Below are 23,107 nucleotides of genomic sequence, written 5' to 3' on the forward strand. Positions count from 1 at the left end.
GATTAATATCCAGGGCAAGTGTCATCTGAAACTTTGTGAACTGTAACTTAATGCTTTATCTTCCCTATCAGAAGAAATAACCGAAAGATTTCAGTTATATTATAAAATGAATTCTGGAATGAATGGAATAATAGAATTGAGGCTGTCAGCACAGTTCATGATACTTGTGCAGCATACACAAAATAATATGTCATGGCTATTTTTGTAAGTTGCCGTTTAACGAGTACATTGGAATGATGGGTCACTGGAAGAGAAGATACAGTCTGTATTGAAAAATGAACCGAAAGCGATCACTCTTTTGATCAGCCTTCATTCAATCCCTCATCTCCACATCGCTGCTTATGCTGATGATATCAAAATTTACTCCCACCTCCCCTCCAGCCTCCAAGCAGGTATTGATTTGGTATCAAACTGGGCAGTTTCCAACGACCTTCCTCTGGCTCATTCCAAAACTAGTTTACTCCGCTTGGGTGCTCTCAACCCCCAACACCAGTTTCACATTGTTGGCTCACCCATTCTGGTTTCCAACTCGGTTCGTGATCTAGGAATTCTCTTTGAACCTGATCTCAAGTTTCGTGCCCATATTAAAAAATCTGTTTCTCTTGCTCGTCTTCGCTCTTCCCAAATCCTCAAATCTTTCAAATCTAACAATCCTGCCTTTTACTCTTTTCTTTTCAAAACGTATGTTCTTCCAATTCTTGAATACGCTTCTGTTATCTTCTGTCTTGCACCCTCCTCACCTCTCTCTAGACTTCTTGAATCCACTTTACGTATTTACTCTAGGAAAACTCTCCAACGATGTAACATCCCTTTTTCGTCCTATCCACATCGTCTTGAACTCCTCTCAATCCACTCTATAAGACACCGTAGACTCAAAGCTCAATTACTCCTTATTTACAAATTTATTGCTGGCGCTTCTCATTTCCCAAACCTCAATTCCTTTATCAGACTGTCAAGTTCTCCTCGAAGACCCATGACCCTCATTAATCTCTCCGCCTTATCCGATAACTTTTTCTCTTTTATTGTTCCCATTTGGAATGCCATTGTTGCAAATTTTAATAGTTTCCTCTCACCCACCCAGTTTGAATCTCTTCTTGACACTGCCATCACCCGGTTCTAATATGCACTTTTCCTGGTTTTTTTGTAAAATATAGTTATTTCTCTTTTCCTTTTTTTTGGCCTTTATTACGGTTTTCTCTGCCCCCTTGCCATTATGTCTGTATTATCTACATTCCGCTTTTTTTCCTTATTCCCTCGATTTTTTATTTCATGTCCCCCTCTTTTCTTACTCGAAACTGTCTCGTGAGGGACTGTTTCGAGTCTTTTGTATCTATAGTTTTTCCTTTCGACCCAATAAATAAATATGACTCTCATTTCATTTTACTTGATACCAAAGGGGGCCATGAAATAAAGAAAATTTCAGTCTAGTTCTGTTACGTATGTAAGTGGAGGGATTGCAAAAAGGAAAAGAAGAATAACAATATTTGGAAAACAAAGAGGGGAACATTGAAAGATTCTGGAGCCTGCAAATCATCTTGAGAAATCAAGAAATCAGTTCTGAGAACGGTGCACTTCCTGGGCACGTTTAAATGTAAAAAATCGAAACAAAAAAAAACAAAAACAAACACTATTTATTGACAAAACATTAGAAACTAAGAAGAAATTAGAAAGCTTGTGAAACCGAAGTTGTTGGAATTTACTGGTGTTTTCCGTCGGAAGACATGTTTCCTGACGTTTGTATCAAAGATGAGCAGAATGTATGGTAGTGACAGTGTCATCTGAAAATATATATCTTTCACAAATATTGCTGAACCTTTAGCTTTTTTCTTATAAAACTAGCGCAATACACTCTTACTACACTTGATAGAAACTCACTAAATCCGAAGAGAATACTAGGAGGTTTTGATTGATCGCAACAATGAAAAGCGGTAAAAAGTTCAGATTTGAATTCATGGCAGTGATAACACTCCACATCAGGATTCCAGTGTAGACGAAACAATATGTTAGAGCAATTCTGGTGAGTTTTTTCGCCACGTTTTCGTAAGAAGAAGAGACGGCTGAAATCAGTTATCATGACTCCGTGATAAAATTTTCATGTCAACCTTTGAATTTACTCGATACCAGTATGGACGTGGTTAGTCCTAAAGTCAATATAACAATAAAATAAATTATTGAAAATACTGCTGTTACATTAGTGGCCTTCACAATATTTTCGGAGTTTCTCTTCTTTGAAAGTATTCCGTTTATAATACTGACTTCGTTTCCGAATCCAAGCCATAAAAGAGTTGGCAAAAAGCTGTATATGAAGAAGACTAAACCAAAAATGAAATAGTATTGAGACCAGAACTGAAATGTTCTGATAAGAATAACAGCCGTCTGTGTTTACTCGAACTTACTTTCTCATATCTCAATGGAAAAAATATAGAAGATATTCTGTGAACACTTAGAACAGCTGCAGTCAGAAACTGAATATGCATGAACCACCAGGTGAAATATTTGGACCATGTTAGCACTCCAGGAAGTGTTTTTTCAATGAATTTAAGTGCGGGAATACAGGCTGGATGCATTTCGATTCGGATTCCTAGCCACGTATTGAAATAAAGAAGAAGATTCTGGAACATTCTGTCTGCCCATAACAAGGTTCAGATCTACTTACCGTTAATAAATCTAACTGAACTAATCGATAGAAAGAATTCGAATAAATTTTAGAGCAACCAAACAGAAATAGGAAAATAATCATTAGTCCGAACGATGGGAAACCATAAGATAATTGAATTGTTGCAAGTGTTTGTACGGTTGAGTCAATTTTAACAGCTTCCATTGAGAATATGTTGTCCGGAGTGACATTCGAAGACATTATTATTCTGAATAACTCGAAATCACAAAAAAAGAAATAAGAAAACAGCTGAATGTTCAAGCAATGTTTTGAAAGGTGGGTTGGGAATATAAAATTTATGAAAATAAAGACGACTGACTTCATCAGCAAGAGGCAGCTTCAGAGCTTCACACAGATCACAAAAATCCTGAAACCAGTGGAGTTAGTTGATTCATTATGGCTTATTTATGACAGTTGCGTCTTGAAAATCTAGTCTTTAGCCTGAACTTTCACGTAAATCGTTCAGAAACCGAAGAGAAAAACAGAAACAAAAATATGCACCAGTTGTTGATGTTTTATTAGATTAGAGGTTAATCCATTTACACCTGCTGGCGAGATATAACATGTTTTCAACTACTTTTTATACTCGAATTTCCCGTTTTGTTTGGTTAAAATTAGATGATTTACAGAAAAGGCAAAGGAGAGCAGTAGGTTTTGGGATACTTTATTACAGAAACGTTATGGGATCAATTGTTTTTTGTCTCTGTCTCCACTTTCAGTTTTTCGTGTTGTTGTTGGCAAGGAGAAGGCAATAGAATACTCCAATATCTTTATAAAATATCCCCTGGTTAGGGAAGAAAAGAAGTTGTTATGGATGTGTTCAGAAACAAAAAATGTGCAGTTTTTTATTAAAGACGTGACAAAATATACAAATATACAGATACCATCTTAATATGTATAAAGTGTTAAGAGAAGTAAATCAGGACTGTGATACGAAAACGATTGTTCCTTGATTCGAAACCGGACGTTTTTTGCAACAAATGCATACATCTTTCTTCACATTGGTGTCGAAAGCCAACATAATATAAGGAAGAGAGAGAGTAAACTGAAACAGTTCACGTTTGATCTGATCATCTTGTCTGAAAATTATACCATGTCGGAAGCGAAAACCAGAAGACTGTTGTTGAGTTTGGTGAACCATGGCGGCAAGAAATGCAAGTATGAGTTAGCAGAATTCAAAACACTCCAAACAACTTCAGCTGTGTAGACCAACGAGTACGTTATTGAAATCAAGGTAAGCTTCTTTTTAATATTCGATTTTGATGTTGTTGCCGCTAAAACATTATTATTTTAACAATTAATACATCTGATATGAGATTCAAACCTTCGATCTTTCTAGACGCCAAACCAATAGTCAGAACTCCATTGATTATATTGAGAACAAAATAAATCGTGGAGAATAGAGCGACCACATTGATTGCTGTATCCAGAGTCTTCGGGAAATTGATAGAAATAAGTTGTCCATTTACGATATAGACTTCATAGAGGAATCCAGTCCATATATATTTTGGTAGATGACTAACTACGCAAATCACAATAAATATAACAGGGTAGTAACGGTTCCAGAACTGAAATAAATTAGGGTTAACAATTGTGGTGACGTGTCTATCTCTCGTAAAGACTTACATTCTCATAATTATATGGAAATAAGATAGATGTCATTCGATGGAAAGTCAGTAGCTCGGCAGTCCAGAAGTGCATATGAAAGAACCAATAGGGAAAGTATTTGAGCCACGTCATCAGACCAGGGAGGCGGGATTCAACGAATTTCACAATGAACACAAAATTCGGATGCATTTCGATTCGAATTGCAATCCAGGTGTTGAGGTAAACCAGAATGTTCTGAAATGTGTTTTTTTCTGATCAAATTCAAAAAATTTTCAAGCTTTGACAAGATTTCTTCTAATTTCAAAATAATTTTTAAAGATTGAAACTGACCGTTAGCAAGTCAAATTGTACCAGACGATAAAATGAGCTGTTCTTGTATCTTTTTCCAAAAGAGATCAGAAAAAATGCAAAAATCATCAGACTAATCGATGGGATTCCGTAGGCAAGTTGTACGATTGCCATGATTTCAGTTGTACTGTCGATGGTCACATTTTCCATATAAACTGTGTAGTTTTCCATTTTTGCTTGTGAGATTTCTAATACTGAAATTTAAAAAATTGGAAAAATGTTGAATTTTCTCAAAATAAATTTTTGAGCAGTTCACAGTCTCCCAGACTTCGAAAACGAATTGCAAGGAAATTTTTGATCTACCCTCATGAAACGAAAAATTTGAGAAATTAGCAGGTCTACAAATTTATTTTTTTGATTTTTAGAATAAAGTTCCAAGTCAGGAATGATAAAATTCAAGTTTTAGAATTATTCAGAAAGCATTATCCACCCATTCAATCCAAAAAATCCTGGTTTTATATATTTTTTCAGGTCGAAATCGCAATTTTTCATTTTGATTTCGGAAGAATCTACGGGATTTGTTCATTTCTCAACATTATCTAGCGAATGATTGCTCAAAACGTGCTCCGGAGATTTTTACACATTTCTGTAGGACGGATTTTCAATTTGCTCATTAGTTTTTGAGAAATCGATCAAATTCCGAATTTTTTTCAATTTTTTGTTATTTTCTCGAAAACTAATGAGCAAATTGAAAAACCGTCCTGCAGAAATGTGTACAAATCTCCGGCATACGTTTTGAGCAATCTTTCGCTAGATAATATTGAGAAATGAACAAATCCCGTAGATTTTTACAAAATCAAAATGAAAAATTGCGATTTCGACCTGAAAAAATATATAAAACCAAGATTTTTTGGATTGAATGGGTGGATAATGCTTTCTGAATAATTCTAAAACTGAAATTTTCTTACTTCTGACCTTGAGCTTTACGCTAAAAATTATAGAAATAATGTTCTAGACCTGCTAATTTCTCAAAATTTTCGTTTCATGAGGGTAGATCAAATATTTCCTTGCAGTTCGTTTTCGGAGTCTGGGAGACTGTGCAGTTAGATAGAATTAAAGCCAATAAGCGATGAAAGGATACAGTGAATCTAGCTTCCGTTGGAGTAAAAATGAAAACTTCAAACTGAAAACAGTGGAACAAAACGAATCAAACTATTCGTCAACAACATTATGATAAAAACTCGAAAATGGTTGTTTTTAAAGAATCGTTCATCCCTCTAACATGACTAATTACAATCTTTTGGGAAATTAGAATTGATAACTCCAGTCTGACCATTTTCTATGTTAATTTGTTCAAAATGAAGATTTCCGGTTTAGTCAGAGACACTTTGAGTCATTTCAAAAACTACTCACAAATCGGTGACATTCTCCGTTCCACAGACAAATTATGTGGGTAGACACAGTGATTTTTGGAAAAAAAAAACAGCTGAAAATATGTTCCAGATCAGAACGTTTTTCAGTTGTTTCCTTTTTTGGATAGTAACGGAACAGATTTCTAGAAGAACTTCTGATAATCCGAAAGTCTGAAATAGAAAATACACTATCACTTTGGCTCATCGGAAGTTCAGAGAATTTCAAACATGGATGGGGAAAGTGTAGATTGTGAAGTCGAACAACTGTGTATTAATAAACCGTTTTAGAGACATTAGGCCTTGGGAAAGATGATCTCAGGCAAGGTTGGGCGTTTTGACATCAACTTGAAAATGTTTTTTCTAATTCATGAGAGCCTGCTCAATTGCCACGTTATCGAGAAACATCGTGATTCACTTCTATTAGGAAATTTTTAAAGTCTAATTCGCTTCAGGCTTTGGTGATAAAACTTAGAAGAAAGCTGGTCGAATTTTTCGTTATTTTGTTATCTCCTCTCAAATCTATCAAAATATCTCCTGAGAGCACCAATTAAATAGTGGCTTCGTAGTTCCAGCGAAATCAGTTTTTTTTTGTGTTTTCTCTCGTCCCTTATTACCACCGAAAAACAATAATTAGCTCCTGTCGATAGCAGAGTGAATAGTACACATGTCTTTGAAATAAACTATTTGTTATTGGACCGGAGGCTGTGATGACTGAATACAGATGCTAGATTGAAACTAAAATTTTGACTGATCACACTCGCTTTTATCAAGAATTTTAAGCGATTCTCATTAGTCATAAGCTCGTGTGATATCTAAGTTCAGTTAAAAGATCACCAGGTTCAAATGTGCGATTTGCTAAGTTAGATAATTGTAAAAGAGATTACTTCTCTCAAAACTTCAGGATCGAAGTTCAAATCATGAAAACTTAGAATAAAACTACTCTAATAACTTTCATCGCTTCAACAAAAAGGAAGATGAAGGAACTCTTCCATCAGAGACTCTGATATTGCAAAGTGATTCTATTGAGAAAACCAAAAGTTGCAATACCGTCGCAAACATATCACTCTCTTAGTTTTGCAAGGTTGTCAAAAATAATGGTTTTTGTCGTGGAAATAATGCTCCATCATTATTTCCACAACTGGTATCGTCTAACTCGTAGACTTTATTACGTTATTATTAAAATATACAACGGTGAACTTATTGTTACCCTCAAAGGTTAAACCCGCTAACCGAGTGACACGTTCGACATACCCACATCTGGATGACCTTAGCTACGTCTCACTGTCGATGTAAGCTATTGATTTGCAATCAATTAGTATCGGAAGTTAGCCATCCACCGATCGACCGTCAGAAGTTACTCGCATACCGGAAGTTCTACACCATCAAAAGGACGTGCTCCCAACAACTGCAACAATGACACCGGATCCAAGAACTCTCTAACCAAGGTGCTCGACCTTTGGGAGTACGATAATAAACCGTTTGTATTTGTCTTGTTTCCTATGTCACTGTCTCTCTCACTCATTGAGGTGGTTTGGGTTCACCAGCCCTATAAACCTCCTCAACAGTTTTCCGAAAAAGGTTTAGAATCCAAAAAATACTAAACGCCCCACTAGAAAAACAAGTTAAACTATTCCTCAAATATGTATTGTACTTATTAATTCAATTTTTCGCATATTCCATTCCCATTCTTGCTCACTTATTCCATTATTCTTGCCTCGATGTGTTCCAGTTTTTAGTAAATAGAGCAAAAATGGATTTTCAGATAAAAAAGGGAGAGTAATTCATTGGGAACTAGAAAAACCGAAATTCTTAATGTTGTCTATTCGGATCGATGAGAGTGTTGTTGAGCAAAAGATTCCGAGACGGTGACAAAAGAACAGACTGATCACTTTTGCAGATTGAAGAAATGTTATTTCGATTTATTTAAAGAACTGAAAATGTAGTCTTGATCAACCCAAATCATCTAACACTTTGACGTTTTCACTTGCACTTTTCAAAAGAATAAACTTCAGAAAGATGTATATAACAGAAAGAAATGGTTCTCGCAACAGGTTTTCGGGATGGAGCAATATAATAAAACCACCAGAAAAGTTCACTATTAGGTTTCCTTGCCGCGTTCGGGTCGATGATCCCGCGAACGTTCTTGATAAATGGGCAATCACCAAGATTACTTGTGAAGCTATTCGAGATCTTTGTCAAAGGAAGATTTACCCTCCTCGATCATTAATTGAGAAAACATCTTGACTTTTCGATACATACATATGCAGATTGACATAAAGACACGCCCAACTTTACGACTGGCGCAACGTCTATCTGTCGAAACGCGTGGGTTGCAATCCATTCAACAGTTCAAAGTCCATCAGCAAAACATCGAGAAAGAATTAAGAGAGTCTCAAGTGAATCTCATTTTTAATAACAAACCCAACGAGTCTCTCTGCTTTTTCACAGCTTAATCAGTGATATGCGTATGTATTCAGACTCTCTTTTCTCTTAGTCTATTACTAATTAGTCTCCAGAGACTCCACTCACGGACTGATCACACGAGTGCTCTCAAACAACACGTCCGCTATGTTCCGTTGATTTCTCGGATAGAATCGTCTGGAATTCTATGACGAATTCTGGGATGATTTTTGTTTTTGGAAAAAATAATCATGAGATGATTAGAAATGCGTGCGTGTGCGTCAAAGAGGTGGGGCTGAGAAGTTTCCGAAAATGGGCGGGGCTTACAACCAGGAAGTGAAGTGAGAACTATAAAAATAATGGTTTTAAACCCATTGGCATACAAATCGGGAATCGAAAAAAGGAAAAGCGCTGGAAGATCTTTGGGAGATTGAACGAAGGGATGCATGCGTTACTTTGTAGTCCGAATCGCAACAGACCAATTTGAGTATCTCATGGGGTTTTTCAAACAGATGAAATACACACACCCTCTATTACAGTTGTTGAATTTTCTATCGGAAAAGATCCATATGAGGGCACATCGAAGTTATTTTTGATTTCGATGTCAAAGGTTTCTGTCCGTCAACAGTATGATTAGGACGAATGGCTGCGAAACATCTGTATTCAATATGTTTATTACCCGAAAATGATAGAAGGAAAAATAAAAGAGAGCGAGAAAGAGAGAAAGTTATCTTGAAACGACAAAACTTGTAGAATTAATCCTGCTGATTATTCTTGATTCAGTTTTCCTTCTCCAGAGATCTTGTTTCACATTTGTATCATGTATAAAGAGAATATATGGCAGAGCAAGAGTCATCTGGAAGAGAAGGATTTTATTCGCGTTCTAGAAATGTTTAAAAGTTTCAACCTACCATATCAGAAGCAAAAGGCAACAAATTGGAACTAATCTGTGAGACGATAGTTGGCAAAAATTTGAAATTTGCGTTAAGAGCGCTGACACAACTCCAAATCAGAATTCCGCTGTAGATGATACCGTACGTTCCAGCAATTTTCGTAAGTTTTTTGCCGATTCCTCCATTAGAGAAACTGGCGGCTGGAAAATTAAAATTCTTTTGAAGATACATTTGTCACTCTCAATGTTGATTCAGACTTCACTCGATTTACAGAACTCTTTTTCAAGTTTTCAATTTTGTGAAGTTTTTTCATATTTTTCTCAACAAATTAATACCTACTCCTGGTCTACACATCATCTTTAAAAATCAGCCTGGATGACTCAAAATATATTTCCATTTCAGACAAACCTTGAATTTTCCTCGTCACTAAGTGTGATGTTGCCAGTCCGACAAAAACAAGAAGAATAAAATATATGGCCGAAAATATTCCAGTCAAATTGAGAGCTACCCCAATCACCGAGAAAAACATCTTCTTCGTGAGGGTTCCATTGTAAATGTAGACTTCTGTCATGAATCCAGGAATGAGCAAGTTACACGCAGAGCAATAGATTATGCAGAGAATGCAGAAAGGGACAAGTCCCCAATTCCATAGCTGAAAATATGTCCTTGTAATCAATTCCCTCGCCGTGATTCTGATTTTACCTTGTTATACTGTGAATGAAGAAAAACTGACGAGATTCGATGAAAACTCAACACAATTGCAGACAGAAACTGCATGTGCATGAAAAAGTAAGCAAAATATCGTGTCCACGTCAGAAAACCAGGAAATGCATACGTTAGAGCTTTCAGGGCTGGGATGGCAATAGGGTGGCGGTCGATGCGAACAGCAAACCAGGAATTTATGTAAGTGAGAAAATTCTGAAATGATGCAACCTTTAGATACGAGTCTTGAGTTAATGACTGTGACTAAACTATTTTCAGCTACAGTACTCGACGCGTTTTATCAACTCACCACCAACAAATCAAACTGCACCAGCCGGTAGAAAGAGTTTGAGTACTTTTTTCCAAAGAGGAAAAAGAAAAAGAAAATAAGTAGACCAGCCGAAGGGATTCCATAAATTAGCTGTACAATTGTGAAGATTTGAGCAGTTGTATCTGCAGTCACTGTCTCCATTGATGCTGTCACGGTCAAAGGAATGGAAACAGTAGGAGTTGTGGTGGTGTTGGACGCCATCTTGTTTACTGTAAGTTTGAGAAAAATATTGAAAGAAGTACCATAAATGATTAAATGAAAAGGAAAGATAATGAGGAATATTAAACAGTGTCAAAATCTTAAGAGACTTTCATATCAGAGATTCTCCCTCATTACTCAACAAACTCCATTCACTGGCTCCCTCCAAATGAGAGCTTCAACAGAATGGGAAATCAGAAGTGACATCTTCTCTCTTCCTCTGCCTAGTCACTCACATATATCTTCCTCGTTTTTCACTAATTAGAGCCCCCCCAGAGAACTTCTGGCAGTAGACAGTGATAATGCAAGACTCGTTTTCTGTTGTGTCATAGAAGGAAGTGGAGACAATAACAAGAAATGAGCACAAACCAATTGATTAAAATGTGTGATCTTAGAGAATTTTAAATGATTACGAAGAAGTGGCTAACCATCAAACAAAAGGAAACTAAGCTAAGTACACCCAGAAATGAATATTGAAAAAATACAAGATACCTGGGGTGTATTCAGTGCCAAGAAATTTTCAATGAGACACAAACTACATCAGATCAGGCACACTGGAAGTTTTCCCATACAAACAGTTAACTACCTGAATAAAAATTCATCTGCCTGAATTTCAGCTAGTCAAAAATCTGAAATTTTCAGTGTCTAGAACTATTACTATAAGAGGAAAACGGTGAATAATCATTGTGTTAGTGAGAGTAATGCACTTTTACTAAAAATTTTGAATTAGAAAATTGAAACCCAAATAAATTCAGCTTCTCCAGTAAAAGTAGGAGATGAATATGAGCATTTGCGTCAAAAGCAACCAATATCAGAAGACTAATCATCTAATTTTGAGACTTGTACTTTCGAGAAAACTAGTCACTTGATATTTTGATGATTTGTGTTTTGGAATGAATCACACCTTTCACAAGTATTGATTAGAGATTACAAGAAGTAGGTAAACCGATAGAAAGTAGAATTTGATAGGAATACAATGAACTCTAGGTCTCTCGAATGTGAAGATAGGAAATTACTGTTTTCGTCTTTTTGACCAAGAACTGCAGACCTTTTAGTGAAATTTACATAATTAGACAGTCTGTTGAAGAAGCCCTTGTTGTTTAATTACATGAGATTTTCATTTATTAGAAAGGCAATACTCATTATTTATCCTTCAGCACCTACATATAATTGAAATCGAACAAAAAATATTCTGATAAAATCATACAGTGGACAATCCGAGAAGAACATTTAAATTATGAGCCTGTGCACCCATAACCAAAGTGGTTCCACCGTCCACTACAATTGATTGCCCAATTATGAATGAAGATAGTTTTCTATCGGCAAGAAACAGAATTACATTGGCAATGTCTTCAGGTTTACCGGCTACGAGAGCAGGAATACATTCTTTTCTTGAAGCCATGAAATCGTAAAACTGAAAACTTATAATTTATAATGTAGATATTCAAATGATACCTTTTGAGTGGCTTCATCAGGCATTCCCATGGCATTGTTAAACCCAGTTGCAACTACTCCAGGACTAACAGAATTTACTCGAACACCAAACTGAATGAGATCAATTGCACAGCTTCTAGTGTATTGGTCTAAAGCAGCTTTGGAAATTGCATAGTACATGAACTCAGGTTGCTGAAATATGACGAAGTTATGATAAATAACAATACTTATTTTTTACCGCTTGTGGTCCTGCCACAATACTTGAGACATTCACAATTTCTCCTTTTGTTGCAAGCAGATGAGGTTTCACTTTTTGGGTCATTTCGATGACTGATTGGAGATTTATTTTCAGTGTTTTCTGATACGTATCAATTCCTTGATCGGTTCCAGTAGCACCTTGAGAGTCTGGGATGGCGGCTCCGGCGTTGTTGACCTGAAGAATAGATATTATAAAAGGATCAAGACTCGCCTGTCTTGTCTTTTAGTCTTGGTGTGTTTCTTCTAACACTTTGATATGTTGCAACATATTTATTAAATAGTATAAATAGTCGGTATAAGAGAGGTGCCAAGAGGCAACCTACTCCGACCGATGCGTATGCATAAAGTGAGGAAAAAGGCCGTTCGTACGGAAAGATAGTGGAAAGTGTAAACAAGAGGGGTCATTGGAGATAAATCATTCTGCGCGCTGGCAGGAACAACAGAATAATAAAAGAATGACAGGAACGTATTTTGCCCTGTCACATCCCCGCTTCTTAGGAAAAGATGGTTCGTCCTCGAACCACAAAAATGATTGATGGAATTTTAAATTCGAATTAGAACCATTTCCCCCCAAAAAGTATAACAATAGAACAATAACAAAACAAAGCTTTGCGGGTTCTCCCTCCTTTTCGAATAGCTACTTCGTCCCTGAAGTCTCATATCCCATGGAATGATATGAAAAATCTAGTTAGAAATAGTTACACGAAAAACCTTAACATCCAAAAGAATAAACACAATGTACTAATATTCTATCACTAAACTTATAAACTAATACGTCGGAAAAAGTCACTCTCAATAACTGATACTCTAACTCGATTAGTGACAACGACAAAACACTAAGAATCTGAGATACAATAAAATCAAATGAAACTCGACAATACAAAATAGTGAAAATCAAACTAGGAATGTAACTCTCAAAAGATTACCATACAATTCATAAGTTAACAATGGACGGAGGTCCCAACTCAAAATCCATTGGTCTCAAAACTAATCCTACTCGATAATTACCTAGGTGTAGAGATGCCTTAACAATACACTAGAATAATTTCTTTAGGGTAACGCCTACTACTCAGTGGGTCAAGCTTTTCGATAATTGTTAATGAGAACATAACTTATGATTGCCAGTTGAGAAGTCAGCATCCGACGGTTGATATCACAGCATCCGCATTGGAGATCAGCTTCCGGAAAATCGGCTTACAAATAATAGAAATAGGAATAGTAGAACGGCAAAACAGAAGGGAATAAATAGACGGTTCGGTACCCAGGTGTAGCGGTAATACTCGGGAGCACCGAGGAATATGAATCCTTGACCGAGAGTTCACGGATAACTACTGATTATAGGCGAATCAGTTGAAATCCTACTCTTAGGAACCTCCATATAAAAGGATCAAGACTCGCCTGTCTTGTCTTTTAGTCTTGGTGTGTTTCTTCTAACACTTTGATATGTTGCAACATATTTATTAAATAGTATAAATAGTCGGTATAAGAGAGGTGCCAAGAGGCAACCTACTCCGACCGATGCGTATGCATAAAGTGAGGAAAAAGGCCGTTCGTACGGAAAGATAGTGGAAAGTGTAAACAAGAGGGGTCATTGGAGATAAATCATTCTGCGCGCTGGCAGGAACAACAGAATAATAAAAGAATGACAGGAACGTATTTTGCCCTGTCACAATATTTAGGAATGTCATTTCAAAATATTATGATCAGTGTATGTGAATCCTCGTGAATTCGGTGTGACTAACTAACCAAAATATCAATTTTCCCATACTTATTCACGGTTGTATTGACCAACTGATCCTGTCCATTGGATGTTGTTAAATCAGCAACTACAGAATTTATATTTTTCTCCGAGACTCCTGATTTCAGAAGAAGTTGTCTTGTTTCCTCCAGACGATCAGCATTTCTTCCAGTAATTGTCACATTTGCTCCATCTTGAGCAAACAAAAGAGCAGCGGAACGGCCGATTCCGTTGGAGGATCCAGTGATTATGACAGTTTTTCCAGAGAAACGAGGCATCGTTTTTAAACTAAACAACGAGCAACGGTTTTACAAAATAACGAATAAAGGTTCGAATAGAGATAACCCTTCCCAACAGTTTATATATCAACCAAATATGTTTACATGATGACTTTATAATCCCCTCCTCCCATTAATGTCCTTTCCAAAAAGAGAAAACGAATGAGATAGTACACGTTTTCATAGAGAATAGTAGAACATTTTGTGACCGGATAGATCAAAAGTGAAAAGTTAATTGACAGATTCTAGGCATCTCTTTCTGCAAAAAAGGAGTGTACGATTATTGACGATCAAAATGTTATCGTGTCTAGACATTCCACAGAAGTACTATCTTGTCTAGACATTTCACGTGAATTAGTGTAAAAGAAAATTCATGAAACATTCATAATTTTATTTGGAACTTCCTTCTTCGCCATGAAAAATAATGTCAGTGTAATCCTGGAACTTCGGGAAAACAATTGAAATAAACATTTTAGTTTCGTTAAGGTGCAGTCAAGATGCTCATCATGTCGTGAGCCTGCATTCCCATGACAAGCGAAGTTCCACCGTCAGCAACAATCGATTGACCAATTATATAAGAAGACAGCTTTCTATCGGCAAGGAACATAATGATGTTGGCTATATCTTCTGGTGTAGCAACAACTCGAGATGGAAGACATTCTTTATGTTGAGCCATGAAGTCGTACAACTGAAAAACAATCACCACACGAAGGTGTAAATGAAGTTTCCTTCAATAAAACATACCTTCTTGAACCCTTCCTGCGGAATTCCCATTGCTTCTCCGAAGCCAGTCATCACTGCTCCAGGACTCACGGAATTCACTCGAACACCGTGTTGAATGAGATCGATTGCACTGCTTCTGGTATATTGGTCAAGTGCTGCCTTGGCAAGACTGTAGTACACGAAATCAGGATGCTAAAAAGATAAATTATTGTTTCAACGCTCATTATCGAAACTCTTACTGCTTGTGGTCCTGCAGCGATACTGGAAACATTCACAATTTCTCCCTTTGATTCAATCAAGTGAGGTTTCACTTTCTTCGTCATCTCGATAACTGCTTGAAGGTTTAATTGGAATGTTTTGTGATAGGTATCGATGCTTTGATCAGTTCCCTTAGCACCAGTAGTGTCTGGAATTCCTGCTCCAGCGTTGTTAACCTAGAAAGATACATCTTGTTTTCATTTTTCTAACCTTTCGACTCACCAAAATATCAAGTTTTCCAAATTTCTTTAAAGTTGTGTTGACCAACTGATCCTGTCCATTGGATGTTGTTAAATCAGCAACTACTGAGTTTATATTTTTCTCCGAGACTCCAGCTTTTAGAAGAAGTTGTCTTGTCTCCTCAAGACGATCAGCATTTCTTCCAGTAATTGTCACATTTGCTCCATCTTGAGCAAACAAAAGAGCAGCGGAACGGCCGATTCCGTTGGAGGATCCAGTGATTATAACAGTTTTTCCGAAAAAGCGAGACATATCTTTGCGGCGAACTTCTGAAAATCTAGTTTTCAATTAGATTGGGTTATTGGAAATGTAGACATCATTAGTGGCAAGGATTGTTATTCAAAAAGTCAAAGTTTCATCAAAACACGGGAGACATCCAGATGGACCAAATCTATTCCTTTTATACCATTTCTCTGTTTCCTCACAATGATAATATCTCTTCACTTGCTGTGTTTGTTTGTGTGCAGAGTGAGACTGAGAGGAAATAGTATTTGTTTCGAGGAGGTATCAACACAAACTTTTGTGACCCGACGGGTCGAAAGTGATGGGTCGACACAGAAAATTGGAGTCCATCCAGGAGAACAAGTTTCTCTTGGTACTTTCGTTGAGAATTAAAACACAATAGAATGTAGTTCTGAGTTTGCGCAGTATGATTTTTGAGTTACCGCAAAATCTGTATTATAAAGGCATGCCGTTGTATTTTTCAACTGCCTTCCAGAGAAGTTTTAGTGGTTTTTGAGACTCTTAAAGGATTACAAAAAAATTTTCTAGATGTTCTGTTTGCTATTGTAAATGTTATTCTAACCAGTCGGTTAACGCAGCCTAACGGCTGCTCAACCTCCTTCTCTACACCACCCTTCTGGGTGTTACAGCGCCTGCGGCGCTTCTTAAATGGTTCAAACTATCGAAGTCTCAGAATTTTCTCCTTCTCCTGGATCGTATTAATTTTCTTCACTTGTCCGTAGTTTTTGTTAGCTAAACAGCCCGTTCCGGTAGAGAACAATTAAAACATCTCTGCTTTTCTGATACGATTTCGACAAATTTACTCGGTGACTTTTCTATCCTGAGGAAAAAAGGATTTCAATATGAGCAGTTTTCAATTCACTAATCGAAACTGTATTCATTTTTTCTGCTTTATCTAACATACTATTTCAAAAGAACAGGAACTTTTAACTCTCCTTTCTCCCTCCTCAAGAGGCGAGTCATCTTTCAAATATTAATGTCAAACTTCGGCGACAATGCTGTCTCCCTTCTCTGAATATGGCAGACTGAGACCATGTATTAACAAATCCTCATCCTAGAAATTATCAAGGTAACTGATCAACGACAAATTTACTTATTCACAAATCACCACCACTTTTTGAGTAGTGTTTTTTTCATTCAATTTATTTCTATTAAGCTTCTGACTATTGCAACTTCTTTAATGATGGAGACATCCGAAGTCTCAGAATGAATTGTACTAAACACAGCAAATGACTTTTTTGGCTTCAGACTGAGAAAGCCTTACCAACTCTTTTACTGAAGCTTAGAAATTTGAAAATTTTCCTATTCACATCTTTAAAAAATTAACCTAAAGTACTACTTTTAAGTTTTTGACTGATCGGCAGTGATGCCGCCTCCCTCCCCAAAATCTTTCAAGATTGTTTCTCATATACACGAAAATCTTCTCTTCAGTCTGGTTTGATCTGAACTGTTCTGCTTTCTGATTTTTTTTTCTCTAAAAGACTTCAAAGCTATTCTACATATTTCTAAGTGTGAAAGTTAGACAGCCGGTAAAAATGGAGTACAGTAATGGCCATAAATCGAACAACTTTGATCGTTTTTCAGTTAAAAATGTCCAACTTTGAAAGGGTGTCAATAAAGAGATTCTATTCCAGTTTAGATGTCCTTTGAAAACTCGAACGTCCCTTAAAACACTTAAACGTCCTTTAAAACACTTAAACGTCCTTTAAAACACTTAGACGTCCCTCAAAACATTTAAACGTTCTTTGGGGTCCCAAAAATGCTCAGAAATGTTTAGACATCCAAAAACCGTTTAGATGTCCCTTGAAATCCCAAAATTTTATTTAACCAATTAGTCGTTAAAAAAATATTTGGACGTCCCTTGAACTTTCAAAACCAAGACCTTGCTGTGACACCTGGAAGTAGTGATTGCCTAAAAACAAAAACGTCCTTGAATCTTGACATGATAATGGCTCAGCACCCGGGAAGTAGTGGATTCCTTAACACAGAGACATCCAACATCTAGCTTAAAGTTATGGAAAAAAGTGCAAGCAAGCATCAGTGTGTCTATGCTTTAAGGAAACCACGTCTAAAGATTTCATGGAACTTTTAAGCGTTTTTTGGGACGACTAAATGTTTTTGGGACGTTTGAACACTTAAAAGAAAGCCTTAGCTTTCGGAAAAAATTTAGGGCATGACAGGGCGTTTAAGTGTTTCATGGAACGTTCGAGTTTTCAAAGGATATCTAACCTGGAATAGAACCAAAAAAATTGTTTAAAACCCAAGCATTTCTCCTGACAATTTGAAGAAATGAATTCATTTGAAGAATGAAAAAGTTTTATAACTATTTTCCGCGTGAACTCCTATTTCCCTATTTCGAAAATGAAAGCCACTGAAAGGCTTGAAAACCACTTTTTCTCACGTAGTGACCTAATTTAGAACTATTTTAACTAAAAAAATAGACGGGCATCATCCGGGACAAATTTCCAATCGATCTGTGTAAATTTCATTGAAAACGGTTCAGTACAGAGGGCGCTAGAGTCGGCGACAAACGGACAGACAGACAGATCTGCTGAATATTATTAGTAAAGATTACGCTGCTGTTATCAGAATCCTGGAAATTGTTCAGGAGAACACTTGTGCTGAATTTTGAGCATGTAGAAGGTGGAGTTATAATACAAGGGTCGTTTCATTACACGTGCCGTTATTATACAGTATTTACGGTATATAGTTTCAGCGCATGTCTGATTCCATTCGATAACCCTGGAAACTTCGATGATAAAGTCAACAGCAACATTATTCGAAACTTAGAGTTCTGAACAAATACCTTGAAAGGTCTTTGAGGTTGAAGTGCGACTTTCTTATATAATTTTTTTTCAAAAGGAACTTCCTTTTTGTTTAAAGGTATTTTTGTATGTTTTTAAAATGTCTGATGGAAATGACAGATGCTATAATATATTTATTGAAATTCGAAGAAATACAAGAGGCAAGTTTAAGGTTTCAAAATGTCCATGATATCGTGAGCTTGCATTCCCATGACCAAGGTGGATCCTCCATCTGCGACAATCGACTGTCCAATAATATAGGAAGAGAGTTTTCTGTCAGCAAGGAAGACAATGACATTGGCAATATCTTCTGGTTGACCAGAAACCCGAGCAGGGATGCATTCTTTATGGGATGGATAGAAGTCGTAGAACTGAAAATATGAGATGAAATGCACATCGGTTAAACTATCTCTTCCATAAGCTAATAAGACATAGTTCATTCTTTCAATTAACCCACCTTCCTTGCCATATCATCTGGCATTCCCATTGCTCCAATGAATCCAGTTGCGACGATTCCAGGGCTCACAGAGTTCACTCTGATTCCATATTGAATAAGGTCAATTGCAGTACTTCTGGTGTATTGGTCGAGAGCAGCCTTGGCGATTGCGTAGTATATGGCACCAGGTTGCTGAAATTATTATTCGTTATAGGATTATTTTGATTGTTTTCAAATTCCCTATATTTCTATTCAAATCTATATTACTAACCGCTTGTGGTCCTGCGACAATACTGGAAACATTCACAATTTCTCCTTTTGATTCGATCAAGTGAGGTTTCGCTTTCTGGGTCATCTCGATAACTGCTTGAAGGTTTAGTTGCAATGTTTTGTGATAGACATCAATGTTCTGATCAGTTCCAGTCACTCCAGAGCCATCAGTGATTGCTGCTCCAGCGTTGTTAACCTGTAAATCGAATTTAATTCTGCACTTCAACAGGGAATTTACCAAAATATCAAGTTTTCCAAATCTCTTCAAAGTTGTGTTGACCAACTGATCCTGCCCATCGGATGTTGTCACATCAGCCACTACTGAGTTAATATTTTTCTCCGAGACTCCAGATTTCAGAAGAAGTTGTCTTGTCTCCTCAAGACGATCAGCATTTCTTCCTGTAATTGTCACATTTGCTCCATCTTGAGCAAACAAAAGAGCAGCAGATCTGCCGATTCCGTTGGAGGATCCAGTGATTATGACAGTTTTTCCGGAGAAGCGAGCCATATCGAAGTTAGTTGAGAAAAAGTTTGCTGAAACATGTACGAAAATTAGGAAAGACGTTCGGTTATTTGAAAAAAAAACGAGGAAAAAGGAGTACATGGAATTCAATTCTGAAGTGCATTGCTTTCTAAGCCTTGAAAATGCGAGTAAATCAAATATAACAACGAATTTTCATATAATCCAAAGTTTCAAAGAGTTTATATACTTTCTCGATTTGATGTGACTGTGTTGTGCGTTTCGTAGTGTAAAACTAACAGAGAAATAGTTTCGATTTCGAAGAGACGATAACACATATTTTGTGTCGGTGGAAATCAAAATAGGAGGGGCGCTACAGAAAATTGAGACGACGGAAGAAATCAGTGGTAAAACTGAGAAATCTATTGAGAATAGTGTGAGAGTTCAAAATTTTAAAGTGAAGAATAAAGACATTAGAACAAAAAGTTGTAGCGGTGTCAATTTGAAAGACCTTTCTCATAAAATACACTTTTCGTTTAATAGAGAAAGATGTGAATTGACTAACAAAAATACATTTTACAATACTGCTAATTTTCTGATGCGTTGAATCTAAAAAGTTTAGAAAAAAGAGTGTCACCAGTTTTTCTGCTCTATTCCAGATTTACAAACTTTTGGGATCAAATGCATTTTCACGATTTATTTCATTCTGATAACCAATTTAGAAACGTCCAGTCTTATTAGGTTGATAAGGGATAACTTCTCAAAAATGTAATATATAATTTATTGAGACTTCAAGATATCCATCATATCGTGAGCTTGCATTCCCATAACCAAAGTGGATCCTCCATCAGCGACAATCGACTGTCCAATAATATATGAAGAGAGTTTTCGATCAGCCAAAAATGCAATGATGTTGGCGATTTCAATTGGTTTTCCCATTGATCCGCATGGAATGCATTCTTTGTGAGATTCCATGAAGTGGCCATACTGAAATAAATGTTCAATAATACTCAATCAAGAGCGTTTTCTATCCTAATTAAGCAATTCAGTTGTTGTTCTTACCTTTTCATGCATCCCTGCCGGCATTCCCATCGCTTCTCCGAATCCAGTTATTACTGCTCCAGGACTCACGGAGTTGACTCTGACTCCGTGTTGGATGAGATCTATTGCTGAACTTCTGGTGAACTGGTCAAGTGCTGCTTTTGACATTCCGTAGTACATGAACGATGGCTGCTGAAATAACACTTTGGCTTCCTTAAAAAAAATAATTAGACCTACAGCTTGTGGTCCTGCTCCAATACTCGATACATTGATGATCTCTCCCTTGGCTTCAATCAAATATTTCTTTGCTTTCTGAGTCAAAGTTACAATACTTCTCATATTGATTTGCATTATCTTGTCAAATACCGACACATCTTGATCTACTCCAGTCTTTCCTTCGGCATCGTTGAATGCCGCTCCGGCGTTGTTAACCAAAATATCCAATCGACCGAATTTCTGAATAGTTGAGTTGATTAACTCATCTTGTCCTTTCTCAGTAGCCAAATCCGTGGCAATAGCTAGAACATTATCTTCAGAAATTCCAGACTTCAGAATCTCCTGCTTTGTCTCTTCTAGTCGCTCGGCATTTCTTCCGGTAATTGTTACTTTTGCTCCTTCCTGAGCTAAAAGAACTGCTGTAGCTCTTCCAATTCCATTTGAAGATCCTGATAAAACAATGCAAGACAAAACCAAAAAAAGAAACAATTACCTGTGACAAGAGCTACTTTACCAGTGAAACGGGTGGACATTGTCCTGTCGGTATTTACTAGCTTGAAGTAAACAATGAAAATAAGAGCAACTAAAAATCAATTTAAACTGATAAAGAACTCATGAGAATTATCATGTTTTATAGTGTGATAGCGTGGTCTGTGATGGCTAAGTGTGTCTGTTTATGTGATAACAAATTGAGAAAAAACCCGAAAGAGCTTTATTTATTTTCTGGTTCCTTTATGATGATTATTGCTTTAAAAATGTCAAATAAAAGAAGGTAAAAACAACCTATTACTAAAATTTTAAAACATCCGTCATATCAAAAGCCTGCATTCCCATAATGAGAGAAGTCCCTCCGTCGATTGCAATTGTTTGTCCAATGATATAAGAAGAGAGTCTTCGATCAGCCAGAAATGCAATCAAATTTGCAATATCTTCAGGTTGTCCTGCCTTTCCACATGGAATGTAGGCTTTGTTAGATTCCATGGATTCGACCATCTGAAAAACGATTCTTCAGTGACCGATTTGTAATGCTGTCTCACCTTTTCAAAAGCATCATCAGACATTCCAATAGTCTCTCCAAATCCTGTTCTTACGAGCCCAGGACTCACGGAATTTACTCTTACTCCATGTCGAATAAGGTCAATAGCTGAACTCCTGGTGAACTGATCTAATGCCGCTTTTGCCATTCCATAGTAAATAAAGTCTGGACTCTGAAGTTTCTCTGTTTCCGTATCATCAATATCTTCTTGCTTTTCTCACCGCTTGTGGTCCTGCTGCTTTGCTTGAAACATTCACAATCTCTCCTTTCGCTTCAATCAAATGTATCTTTGCTTTTTGCGTTAAGGTAACAATACTTCTCGTATTGAGATTTATGGACTTATCTAAATCTGAAATATTTTGATCTACTCCAGTTTTTCCTTCGGCATCAAGGAATCCTGTTCCTGCATTGTTAACCAGAATATCAAGACGACCGAATTTTTGAATTGTAGAGTTGATCAATTTATTCTGGCCTTCTTCACTAGTAATATCGGTGACGATTTCTAGAACATTCTCTTCTGGAATTCCGTTTTTTACTATCATTTGTTTCGTTTCTTCTAATCGTTTGATGTTTCTCCCAGTGATTGTCACTTTTGCTCCTTCCCGAGCAAAAAGAATTGCAATAGCTCTGCCAATTCCATTCGATGAACCTATAAAAATCGCTTTCAATACCATGAACAGTTCTGAAACTACCTGTGACGATGACGACTTTTCCAGAGAATCGAAGCATTGCCAGTTCTATTTGAATAAAAAATACAAAGTCTTATTTTCTCGTAATTGTACACCCCTTTTTATTTATGTTATCTCGACGTGTTTTGTGCCGACAAAATGATAAGAAGTGTTGATTGAGAAAATACAGATTGTAGTATTTGGACACTCTTCACATAAACTTCAGATTGAATCAATCTAACTCTACTTTTTTGAAATACTATAGTAGAGGTTGCCTATTGTGGACAAAAACGTGGAAGATATGATATGCAAAAATAATTTATTTAGAGAAGCGGCGGACATCAATAAATACAGAAACACTGCCACATACGCTTCATGAATGTAGGCAGGAAAATAAAATGTCCGTCCAGAGTTCGTCGATGAAATGTTTACTTTATAAGGGTGAGATGATCATTATCTACACGCATTCAATTGTTCAATTATTTCATCAAAAAGTTTGAAACGTTTATAATCATG

The 23,107-nt window shown here is 36.7% G+C and overlaps 8 protein-coding genes across 8 annotated transcripts; all 8 read right to left on the reverse strand.

The window, feature by feature from the left end:
- Positions 1-1,652: 1,652 nt before the first annotated feature.
- On the reverse strand, positions 1,653-2,621 carry GCK72_019195 (uncharacterized protein; the record flags this gene model as incomplete). Its single annotated transcript, XM_053732920.1, has 4 exons — positions 1,653-1,778; positions 1,876-2,057; positions 2,103-2,346; positions 2,397-2,621. The coding sequence occupies 4 exons, from the start codon at positions 2,619-2,621 to the stop codon at positions 1,653-1,655; spliced, it is 777 nt and encodes a 258-aa protein (XP_053581833.1).
- A 954-nt stretch (positions 2,622-3,575) lies between these two features.
- GCK72_019196 (uncharacterized protein) lies at positions 3,576-4,783 on the reverse strand (the record flags this gene model as incomplete). The annotated part of the gene is made up of 5 exons (XM_003115317.2): positions 3,576-3,701; positions 3,749-3,930; positions 3,981-4,224; positions 4,283-4,498; positions 4,595-4,783. The coding sequence occupies 5 exons, from the start codon at positions 4,781-4,783 to the stop codon at positions 3,576-3,578; spliced, it is 957 nt and encodes a 318-aa protein (XP_003115365.2).
- Positions 4,784-9,091: 4,308 nt separating this feature from the next.
- Positions 9,092-10,491, reverse strand: GCK72_019197 (uncharacterized protein; the record flags this gene model as incomplete). Its single annotated transcript, XM_003115254.2, has 5 exons — positions 9,092-9,220; positions 9,276-9,457; positions 9,666-9,909; positions 9,960-10,175; positions 10,270-10,491. The coding sequence occupies 5 exons, from the start codon at positions 10,489-10,491 to the stop codon at positions 9,092-9,094; spliced, it is 993 nt and encodes a 330-aa protein (XP_003115302.2).
- A 1,198-nt stretch (positions 10,492-11,689) lies between these two features.
- On the reverse strand, positions 11,690-14,196 carry GCK72_019198 (uncharacterized protein; the record flags this gene model as incomplete). The annotated part of the gene is made up of 4 exons (XM_053732921.1): positions 11,690-11,902; positions 12,013-12,114; positions 12,161-12,355; positions 13,927-14,196. 4 exons carry the CDS (start codon positions 14,194-14,196, stop codon positions 11,690-11,692), a joined length of 780 nt encoding a protein of 259 aa, XP_053581834.1.
- Positions 14,197-14,677: 481 nt separating this feature from the next.
- GCK72_019199 (uncharacterized protein) lies at positions 14,678-15,669 on the reverse strand (the record flags this gene model as incomplete). The annotated part of the gene is made up of 4 exons (XM_003115194.2): positions 14,678-14,884; positions 14,941-15,111; positions 15,159-15,353; positions 15,400-15,669. The coding sequence occupies 4 exons, from the start codon at positions 15,667-15,669 to the stop codon at positions 14,678-14,680; spliced, it is 843 nt and encodes a 280-aa protein (XP_003115242.2).
- Positions 15,670-18,631: 2,962 nt separating this feature from the next.
- Positions 18,632-19,678, reverse strand: GCK72_019200 (uncharacterized protein; the record flags this gene model as incomplete). The annotated part of the gene is made up of 4 exons (XM_003115650.2): positions 18,632-18,835; positions 18,922-19,092; positions 19,172-19,366; positions 19,409-19,678. The coding sequence occupies 4 exons, from the start codon at positions 19,676-19,678 to the stop codon at positions 18,632-18,634; spliced, it is 840 nt and encodes a 279-aa protein (XP_003115698.2).
- A 732-nt stretch (positions 19,679-20,410) lies between these two features.
- On the reverse strand, positions 20,411-21,420 carry GCK72_019201 (uncharacterized protein; the record flags this gene model as incomplete). Its single annotated transcript, XM_053732922.1, has 4 exons — positions 20,411-20,617; positions 20,693-20,863; positions 20,909-21,336; positions 21,381-21,420. The coding sequence occupies 4 exons, from the start codon at positions 21,418-21,420 to the stop codon at positions 20,411-20,413; spliced, it is 846 nt and encodes a 281-aa protein (XP_053581835.1).
- Positions 21,421-21,676: 256 nt separating this feature from the next.
- Positions 21,677-22,652, reverse strand: GCK72_019202 (uncharacterized protein; the record flags this gene model as incomplete). The annotated part of the gene is made up of 4 exons (XM_053732923.1): positions 21,677-21,880; positions 21,925-22,095; positions 22,145-22,572; positions 22,616-22,652. 4 exons carry the CDS (start codon positions 22,650-22,652, stop codon positions 21,677-21,679), a joined length of 840 nt encoding a protein of 279 aa, XP_053581836.1.
- Between the last annotated feature and the right edge of the window lie 455 nt (positions 22,653-23,107).

The sequence above is a fragment of the Caenorhabditis remanei genome, chromosome V (genome assembly GCF_010183535.1).
Source record: "Caenorhabditis remanei strain PX506 chromosome V, whole genome shotgun sequence".
In the NCBI taxonomy this organism is placed as follows: domain Eukaryota; kingdom Metazoa; phylum Nematoda; class Chromadorea; order Rhabditida; family Rhabditidae; genus Caenorhabditis; species Caenorhabditis remanei.